We start from the raw sequence: 9,930 nt of genomic DNA on the forward strand, positions 1-9,930 counted from the left end.
AACTGGTTAATAGTTGATCGCATTATTAACTGTAATAAATGCGGATTTTGTAATAAAAGAAAACACGATAATTTCAAGAGAAACATCAGCAGTGCTTTGTTCAAAGTAATGTCCATCGCTAGCTACACATTCCCCATCTTTCAGGTGATTTGTGGAGACCATCTCGATAGACCTTTTCTTGTTTTGAGGCAAACCATCCGGACACCCAGTTCCCCACGTCTTCGTACGTTCTGAAGTGCTGCTCAGAAAGGGCATGTGCCGTCGATCGGAACAAGTGGCCATTTGAAGGGGCCATACAACGAAACAGCACACATAGCACATCGCATATATATCAGCATGTGTGTGACTCCATCGATTGAAAAGATGCGCATTATTCACCGGTGCCCTGGTGTGTGCATGTCCCCCTGAGGCAATGCTACCCTCTCTGCTGGCTGCTCTCTTGTTGCTGGTCCACAGCTCTTGTTCTCTCTGTGGGAGGCGTCCTGTGCTTGCTGGCAGGCCTACTGCTGGTTTAAACGGTGTGTGTGTGTGTGTGTGTGTGTGTGTCTGTCTGTGTGTGTCCGTGTGTGTCTCTGTGTGTGTGTGCGTGTGTGCGTGTGTGTCTCTGTGTGTGTGTGTGTCTGTGTGTGTGCGTGCGCTCAGTGCAGCTGGGACCTAGTTGTACCACAAGCGTTTAGTCCGTCGCTGTGTTGATGGAGGACGTTTCTGGGTTTTATTCAAACCACGTTTACATCGGTCTAAACTATCGCAATGTGTTCCAGATGTTTCCTTTGCAGCCCACCTCCTCGCGTCCTCATCTGGAGGCCGGCTGGCTGGGGGGAAGTGGGGTGTCTCCTCCACGGGCGGGGCTGTGTTGGGTTGGGTTGGGTTTCGTGTGGAGCCGGGAGCCGGCTGGAGTCCCCGAGCCCCTCCGTCTTCTGCCTCAGCAAGTCGCTGACACAGAAGCTCTGGGGCCGCCTTGCTCCAGCTGAAAGCTCCCGTCACAGGGAATTAAACGTCAAGGTGGTTTTGTGATGTGGAAACTTCTCTCCGAGGGAAGTGGAAAAAGCCACAGAGGGCTGGAAATTTCAAACCTTCCGAGGACTAGGAGACGGGGAAGGCGGACGTGAGAGCTGGGGTCTGTGAAGCCGGCCTCTGACAGGATGTCGGGGACGCATCCCGGGGGCCGTGGCTTTCCTGTGAGATGGAGCTGCATCCACCCACCCGCCCGGCCCACACCCGCCCGGTCACACGCGGGTCTTTGTCCACACGGAACGTCCAGGTCACACCTGTTTCTCACTCACCTGGGACCTGCGTGAAGAGCTCGTGTGCGAGGCTCTGCGTTCCCGGGGGCTGGCCGGACGCGGGTGGGGCGGCGGCCTCAGGGTCAGGAGCAGCACGGAGCACGTGCCACAGGGCAGCTGGGTTTTTGTGGCGAGAACTTCAGGCCAATCCCATCCTCCCTGGGGGTGACCGACGGCAGATAGCCCCCCATCACCCTGATGACCCACCGCCTTCATTGGAACTGAGATTTAATTAACTGACACTTCCTTTTTTTAAAGAGTAATGTTTCTCTTTTTTAAAATATTTTTTTTATTGACCCCAGAGAGGAAGGGAGAGGGAGGGAGGGAGAGAGAGAGAACCACCAATGATGAGAGAGACTCATGGATCGGCTGCCCGTGCACGCCCTCTACTGGGGACTGAGCTCAAACCCAGGCATTTGGCCCGCCCGGGAATGAACCATGACTTCCTGGTTCGTAGGTCCACGTTCAGCCACTGAGCCGCCGGCCGGGCCAGGGCTTTACTTCCTGTGGCTGCACCAGGTCATCGCCATCACAAAGGCACGGGGTGTTAAGCTTGAACATCAGCACAGGCCTATCTGATGAGGTGCGAGGTCTGAGTGACGTACAGGCTGTCAGGGACGGGAGAGGAGGAGCCCAGGGGGACACACGGAGCGGGATGTGCCAAGGCCCTGAGGCACCGAGAGTGTGAGCAGGATCAGGAACCGAGAGGAGGATCACACAAAACAGGGCACCAGGGGCCTGGAGGCCATGGTGAGGGGGCGTGCAGGAGGCAGCCCATCCCTGATTCTCTCTCATCATGATGTGACCGTGGTAGTGAGTGGGGGTGGCGAAGCATCTCATTAGAAGAGTTGTCCATGGAAAACGGCTGTATGTTTCCATTCAAGAAAACTCAGTGCTTCTGTGATCCCCACGTTCTATGAGTAACTGTGGCCTCGATGGCCAGTGACCTGGCCCGGGCCCCGGGGAGGGCACACCTGCTCTGCTCACCGCTGCCCTTCTGCGTGGGGGAGGAGAGCGTTTGAAAGTGCGTCGTCCCACCCGGCCACGTGGCTCCGTGGCTGAGCATCGACCTGTGAACCAAGAGGTCAATTCCCGGTCAGGGCACAGGCCCGGGTTGTGGGCTGCATCCCCAGTGGGGGGCGTGCAGGAGGCAGCCAATCCATAATTCTGTCATCATGGATGTTTCTATCTCTCTCCCTCTCCTTCCTCTCTAAGATCAATAAAAAATATTTTTAAAATAAGTAAGTGTTGGGTCCCCATGACATTTTATTTCCTCCCAGGAGTGACTGGGTGACCTCCTACAAGGTCATGGTGAGCAACGACAGCCACGCGTGGGTCACGGTGAAGAACGGGTCTGGGGACGTGGTGAGTCTGCTCCTGGGGCCCTCGGTGCTGCTGGGGGCTCTGCAAGGCGGGTGGGTGTGCCCCGGGTGTGCCCCGTGTGTGCCCTGGATGTGTCCTGTGTGTGCCCTGGTGTGCCCCGTGTGTGCCCTGGATGTGTCCTGTGTGTGCCCTGGATGTGTCTTGTGTGTGCCCCGGGTGGGCCCCGTGTGTGCCCTGGATGTGTCCTGTGTGTGCCCCTTATGTGCCCTGTGTGTGCCCCGTGTGTGCCCTGGGTGTGTCCTGTGTACACCATTTGTGCCCTGGGTGTGCCCCGTGTGAACCCCGTGTTTGCCCTGTGTGTGCCCTGGGTATGCCCCGGTGTGTCCTGTGTACCCCATTTGTGCCCCATGTGTACCCTGTGTGTCCCATGTGTGCCTCGTGTGTGCCTCGTGTGTGCCCTGGGTATGCCCCGGGTGTGCCCCGGAAGTTTGCTGGTTTTCTGCCAACTCAGGGCACCCACAGCTCTGATGGGTGATGCCCCTTCCGTGCCTGGAAGCGCAGCACCAAGTGGCCCTCGTCCAGGGCTCATGTAGGGCTCAGTCTTCCAGTCACAGTCAGCCCTGGAAGTGGGGGCCCTTGGCCATGCCCCCAGCTGTTCAGTCAGTTGTGACCGATCCCTGACTTGCTTGAATGGCCACAATCTTTCAGCCCAGGATCGGCTCCAGGGCGGCCAGTATGACCACGTCCCCCCTCTTCCTCGGGTCCGCTAGCGCCTGACTGGCGTCAGTGTCCCGCACGACCTGAGCGTGGCCTCCCTTTCCCTCCTTACCCCCCACGCACTCGCGTGTTCCCGAGGGCCAGTGGCCCTCCCTCTGCGCCCGTCTCGGCCCCGCGCCATCACTGCTGCTTCTCTCTAGAGCCCGCCCTTCCCCGCAGCCCTGACCACTCTGCCTTCAGGCCATTCGCACGCACCGCACCCTGAGCCGCGCAGGTCCTGTCCTCTGGGAGCCCAGCTCTGAGGCTGTCCCCTGCCGTGGCCCTAGTCGTTTCGGCAGGGACATCTCAGTCCCCCAACCCCTGCCCAAGAAGGGGCTTCCTGCCAGCCCGCCCGCGTGTGGAGCGCCTCAGTGAGGCCTGGGTAAGGGAGCACGTCTGGTACCCCTGTCCCGCCAGCGCTGAAAGGCGCTCCCTCCCCCTGTGTGCAAGCAGGTGTTTGAGGGGAACAGTGAGAAGGAGGTCCCCGTCCTCAACGAGCTGCCGGTGCCCATGGTGGCCCGCTACCTCCGCGTCAACCCGCAGTCCTGGTTCCAGGATGGGAGCATCTGCCTGCGGCTGGAGGTCCTCGGCTGCCCGCTGCCCGGTGAGCGTGTCCCCCAAAGGGGAGTCAAAGAGACCAGGCCCGGCCGGTGTGGCTCAGGGGTTGAGCATCGACCTATGAACCAGTTCGATTCCCGGTCAGAACACAGGCCCGGGCTGCAGGCTCCGTCCCCAGTGGGGTGTGTACAGGAGGCAGCCGGTCCACGATTCTCTCTCATCAGTGATGATTCTCTCTCTCTCCCTCTCCCTTCCTCCCTGACGTCAATAAATACATATTTAAAAAGAAACATATCTGCTGAAAATATTTAGAAAATGTGAGTAAGCCAAAAGCAAATAAAAAACTCCCATAATCCCCTCGGCAGCACCAGGACCACCCTGGCCGTGCAGTGCCAGTGACCGTGGCCTGCCTGCAGGGGTTTTAGGTCGAGGCTTAGTTCAAGGTTGAAAACGCATACACTCGCCACCCGCAGCAAGCGGTAACGCTGTGCGGCGTCCTGAGCGCTCCCGCCACAACAGAGGAGCCGGAGGGAGCTCACTGTGAACCTGACCGTGTACCCAGCGCCTTTCTGCTTATGCAGCTTCCCTTGGATGCGCGTGTCTTTGGGTAAATGTCTGTCCCTTTAGGTTGTATCCCTTTGCCCTGTTTTCACCAGACGGGGTGTCTGGCTGGGACCTCGGAGTGGCGGGAAGCAGGGGGCTGAGTTCCCACAAGCCACCTGGATCCGGGCTGGTGTTGGCTGTGGACGGCTGATCTGGCCCGGCCCCTGTCTGGCTTTCAGAGCTTATGCGTTTGTGCCCACATGGAGCCTGTAGGCGGCCTGTTCATCCTGACCAGGCATCTCTAGGAAACTGGACCCCTCCTCTCCTTCCCACCCCCCAAGCATCCTTTCTGCCCCTCAGTAGACCTGTAGGAATCCGCACCTTCCCGCCCACCCAGAGCCAGGCCTCAGGGAGCAAGCCACACCAGCTCCGGGCTCTCTCTCCTACACATCTGCCCAGGGAGGCTCCCCCATTCCCGTGCCCTGTGGGGTCAGGCCTTGCTGCCTCTGGGTTGTGAGCTCGATCCCCAGAAGCGGGCGTGCAGGAGGCAGCCGATCCGTGATTCTCTCTCACATCACTGTTCCCTCTCCCCTCTCCCCGCCTCTCTCCACTCCTCCTCACTCCTCCGCCCTCTCCTTTCTGCTAAGTGCCATGTGGTTTTGTAGTTACAGAAGCAATACAGACTCTACAGTCACAGGCAGGAAAGAACCAGAAAGTCCGTTTATATGGAGGGGGTCGATTCAAGAGCAGACAGTCCTCTGCAGACCCCGGAATCTCAGGCCCCAGAGGCGACCACTGTCAACACTCCTGAGTCTGCTATTGGGCGCTTCCAGCCCAGCACCAGCTCCCCAGCTCCCACTCGAGTAGCGGGTGAGGGGGCCCTTCATCCTGTGACAGGAAGTCCAGGGAAACTGGGCTCCAGTGTTGGTTCACGTGTTCGCTCCTGGTGTTTTGGGGTTCTCTCTGGCCTGTGCCCTGGAGAGATTCTCACTCACTCCTCCACTGTGATGTGGAAGTCCTTCCCTCCAACCTATAGCAGTAAGAGTGGCCCGGGATGCGATGCTCCCATTGGCTCAGACCTGTCACGTGGGCCCCAGGAACTGGGGGTATGAGGCCTGTTTCTGAGAATGGAGCGGGGGTGGGTCCCCAAATGGCACAAGGTTTCTGTTAGGAGGTATGGCAGCGGACTGAATGCTGGGTAAGCAACTGAGCGTGTCCACCACACTTGCAAAGATTCCCATTTCTGCGTGCAGCCTGGCATTCGCTTAGTAGCTCATTCATTCATTCATCCTTCAACTCATTCACTCATCCATCCATCCATCCACACACCCATCACACATCTATCCATCCTCCATCCATCCATTCATCCATCCACCCATCCATCTATCCATCCACCCACCCATCCATCCATCCATCCATCCAACCATCTATCCATCACACATCCATCCATCCATCCATCCATCACACATCCATCCATCCATCCACACATCCATCCATCCATCCACCCACCCATCCATCCATCCATCCATCCAACCATCTATCCTGCACACATCCATCCATCCATCCATCCATCACACATCCATCCATCCATCCACACATCCATCCATCCATCCACCCACCCATCCATCCAGTGCTGACAGGGTGCGAGGCACCCCGGTCATGCCAACTCAAACCACAAGAAACCGCGGGGGGAGGGGCCAGTATGTTTCTGTTTTCGGGTGAAGAAACCAAAGCAGAGACCCCCGTGTGGTGTCCAGGGTCACACAGCCCATAAGTGGAAGAGCAGAGATCTGAGCCCAGGCCCATGCTCTCCATCACCGGGTGGTTCTGACTCATAAGAAGCTTCTAGAAGGTTCTCTCCCCTCTGTGGAATGGTGGAGATGGGCTGAAAGGTATGTAGAGAGTGGATACCAAGAGAGTTGGCACATAGGCACATCAGAATGCTAATACTGCCAATTGCTACGAACTCAGAGCCGTGTTCCTCTCTCTAGATCCAAACAACTATTACCACCGGCGCAACGAGATGACCACCACGGACGACCTGGACTTCAGGCACCACAGCTACAAGGAGATGCGCCAGGTGAGAGCCAGCGGGTCAGCGCGAGAGGGACGCGCCCGGGAGGAAGCACACGGTTCTCCCCTTCGGAGACGCGGGTGACGAGCTAGGGACAGGGCCGGAGTGAGCACCCGGGTTGGGGGGGCCACGGATGCCTGTGGTCTCAGGCGGAGAAGGTGGGGAGGCATCAGGGGCTCCTCGCCAGCAGGTGGCGGGAATGGAATCCCACCCGGACGCTCCTGACTTGATTCTCTAGCTTCTTACGCATCTGTGTGCGAGGGATTCGCGGACGTCAGGGTGTCGGTGGTGTGCAGCGTCCCGGGAGAAACAGGATCTAGGACAGTGACGGCGAACCTTCTGAGCTCGGCGTGTCAGCATTTAGAAAAACCCTAACTTCACTCTGGTGCCGTGTCACATATAGAATTTTTTTTATACTTGCAACCATAATAAAACAAAGGCTTATATTTTTGATATTTATTTTATATATTTAAATGCCATTTAACAAAGAAAAATCAACCAAAAAAATGTCGCGTGTCACCTCTGATACGCGTGTCATAGGTTCGCCAGCACTGCTCTAGGATAACTGAGAATAGTGGTGGCAGGAAGCCCTCACCTCGGACCCGCGTTACTGATGGGGAAACTGAGTCACCGAACGTGCAGAACCCCACCCGTTGCTATTCAGAGACTCTGAGCCTCCGTCTGGGCTGCGTGGTAGAATCGCCTGGGGAGTTTGGAAAACTCTCTATACTTGACCCCGCTCGGGCCAACGACAGCAGCAGGGCCCGGATGGAAACCTTCCATCTCTCCTGATGGTAACGGACAGCCCGACCTCAGCACGCCTGCCCGAGGCCCTTGAGCTCTGGGTGCTTTTGTGCTGTTCAGAGGAAAAGGAAGCCCTGGCTGGTGTGGCTCAGTGGATAGAGAGTCGGCCTACAGACTGAAGGGTCCCAGGTTCGATTCCCGGTCAGGGCACATGCCCGGGTTGTGGGCTCAATCCCCAGTAGGGGGCGTGCAGGAGGCAGCTGATCAGTGATTCTCTCTCATCATTGATGTTTCTCTCCCCCCCCCTTCTTTCCTCTCTGAAATCAATAAAATATTTTTTTTTTTAAAAAAAAGAGGAAAGGGAATCCCAGAGGGCCCCCCTGCCCCCAACATAGTTTCAGAGACCAAGGGATTTTGGGGTGTTGACCGCCTTGGCATCCTGGGCAGAGAGGGGAGGAGGGGCCGATCGTTGGAGGACAGGCTGCAGGGCAGTGAGGGCAGGTGCCGCTAGTGAGAAACCCTTAGATATCAAAGGTGCTAAGGATTCCTACTGGTCCAGACTAGATAAGTGTGCACATGTGAGGTCGGTGTGAGACAGACATCAGGGAAGGGCCTCCCGAGTACACTTACAGGACGAGGATCCACGAGGCCCAGCTCCCGTGGCTCAGAGCAGGGCTCCGGGCGGGGAGGAGGGACCGCGCCCGGCCAGGCTCAGGGACCACCCCGAGGAGGAGCGGTGAGGCTGGGCCCGAGGGCTGGGGCCCCCCTGAGGCATCAGCAGGCCGGTCTCTGCGTGGCCTCTCGTGGGGACTCACAGCTCCCGCTCCTGTCAGCGCAGACTCGGGGCGGACGTGCCGGAGAGACCGTCGCCGCTGCACTTCTCAGAAACCACTGTAATGAGTTGGGACTCGAGGCTGTGAGTCACCGCTCTGCCCTGCGGGGTCGCAGGCCCTGCCGCCGCCGGTTCCCGGAGCCTCCTGTGCCAGCTCCGACTCCCTGCGCCCAGGCCTCTCTCCGAGCCCCAGAGTCAGACACCAGCTCGGTGCAATTTCTGTCAAAAGCAACGCATGGAACGTGTTTCAGACGAGCTCCCTGCACCCAGGCGGCAGTTGGTGTCTTTACATGGTTGCCCCACTTGCAGAAGTGGCCTCCTCTCCCACGAGAAGAGTTGGGGACGCCCGGCCGTGGGGCGCAGGGGCTGAGCGCCGGCCTAGGAACCAGGAGGTCAGGGTTCGATTCCAGGTCAGGGCACAGGCCTGGGTTGCGGGCTCCGTTCCCAGTAGGGGGCGTGCAGGAGGCAGCTGATCCATGATTCCCTCTCAGCATTCATATCTCTCTCTCCCTCTCCCTTCCTCTCTGAGATCAATAAAAATATATGAAAACAAAACAAACCAAAAGGAGGAGCCACAGGAGGGAGAGGAGAGAGTAGAAGGCCTGTCGCCGGGAGGGATGGTACTGAGGGTGCGAGTCCCAGGGGCAGGAGAGGGACTTACTGGGAGGCGCTTCCCGCCCGGCCCGGTGGGTGGATGGGAGGGGCCGGACGAAGGTGCACAGACACTGGTCTCCGAGGGAGTTCGTGGCTCCGGAGAACCGAAGGCCTCCACCTCACGGCCCCGCTTTAGAATCGCTCAGGCCCGTGTTACATGTGTGTTACGTCTCCTGCGTGTGGGACCCTGAGGGCCGAGACTCTCATTCCGTCACAGCTTCCTCATGGTGCGGACTAGATAACTGCATGTGAGGCCGTCCCAGGGGTGAGACTGGGGGGAGGGGAGGGAGGGGGGCCGATGGTGAGTGAGATGTGCCCCAACATCACCAGGATCTACAACATCGGCAAGAGCCAGCAAGGCCTGAAGCTGTACGCCGTGGAGATCTCCGACCGGCCCGGGGAGCACGAAGTCGGTGAGGCCCCCCGGGGTGCACGTGGCCAGTGGGGACAGCCCTGGCGCAGGGCAGAGCGGCCGCCCCTTCCCACTCAGTCCGCACCTGGGTCTCTGAGCTGCCCGTCCTCCGACACGGCCGCCGGCTGATTGATCCTGGAAATACCCGTTTCCTGACAGAAGGGTGCGGGGGGAGTGGGGGCCGTGTGAGCCCTGCCCCCAGCTCTGAGCTGGCCCACTGGCCAGGGAGGAAATGCCCGGGCACTTAGGACAAAGTCCTTTTCCACCAGAAACCCTGCACCCCCACTCAGTAACGGCTCCATCAGAGGAGGCCCCTAGTTTTTTGTTTGTTTGTTTGTTTGTTTTAGAGAGAGAAGAAGGGAGAGGGAGAGAGAGAAACATCATCGATCGGCTGCCTCCTGCACACCCCCTACTGGGGATCGAGCCTGCAACCCGGACCTGTACCCCGGCCTGTGCCCTGACCAGGAATCGAACCCTGACCTCTTGGTTCCTGGGTTGATTAATGATCGTGCAGGAGGCAGCCGATCCGTGATTCTCTCATCATTGATGTTTCTGTCCCTCCCTCTCCCTTCTGGATGAAATCAATAAAAATATATTTGGAAGGAAGAAAAAAGACTAGCAGGCTGAGGTGGCCAGTGGCTGCTGGGCAGAGGGTTGCGAGCGGCGCGTGGGGAGCGGCTTGGCCGCAGCAGCTGACGTGCCTGTGCCCCACCTGGTCCAGGGGAGCCCGAGTTCCACTACATGGCGGGCG

The 9,930-nt window shown here is 58.5% G+C and overlaps 1 protein-coding gene across 1 annotated transcript in view; it reads left to right on the forward strand.

The window, feature by feature from the left end:
- CPXM2 (carboxypeptidase X (M14 family), member 2) overlaps positions 1–9,930 on the forward strand; it is an 84,219-nt gene that overhangs the window by 64,022 nt on the left and 10,267 nt on the right. The window contains exons 8-13 of the mRNA XM_006754990.1: positions 2,564–2,648; positions 3,816–3,966; positions 6,455–6,547; positions 7,458–7,463; positions 9,067–9,180; positions 9,901–9,927. Coding sequence (XP_006755053.1) covers positions 2,564–2,648; positions 3,816–3,966; positions 6,455–6,547; positions 7,458–7,463; positions 9,067–9,180; positions 9,901–9,927 — 476 coding nt within the window. The remainder of the gene's footprint in view (positions 1–2,563; positions 2,649–3,815; positions 3,967–6,454; positions 6,548–7,457; positions 7,464–9,066; positions 9,181–9,900; positions 9,928–9,930) is intronic.

The sequence above is a fragment of the Myotis davidii genome, unplaced genomic scaffold, assembly GCF_000327345.1.
Source record: "Myotis davidii unplaced genomic scaffold, ASM32734v1 scaffold72, whole genome shotgun sequence".
NCBI lineage: Eukaryota > Metazoa > Chordata > Mammalia > Chiroptera > Vespertilionidae > Myotis > Myotis davidii.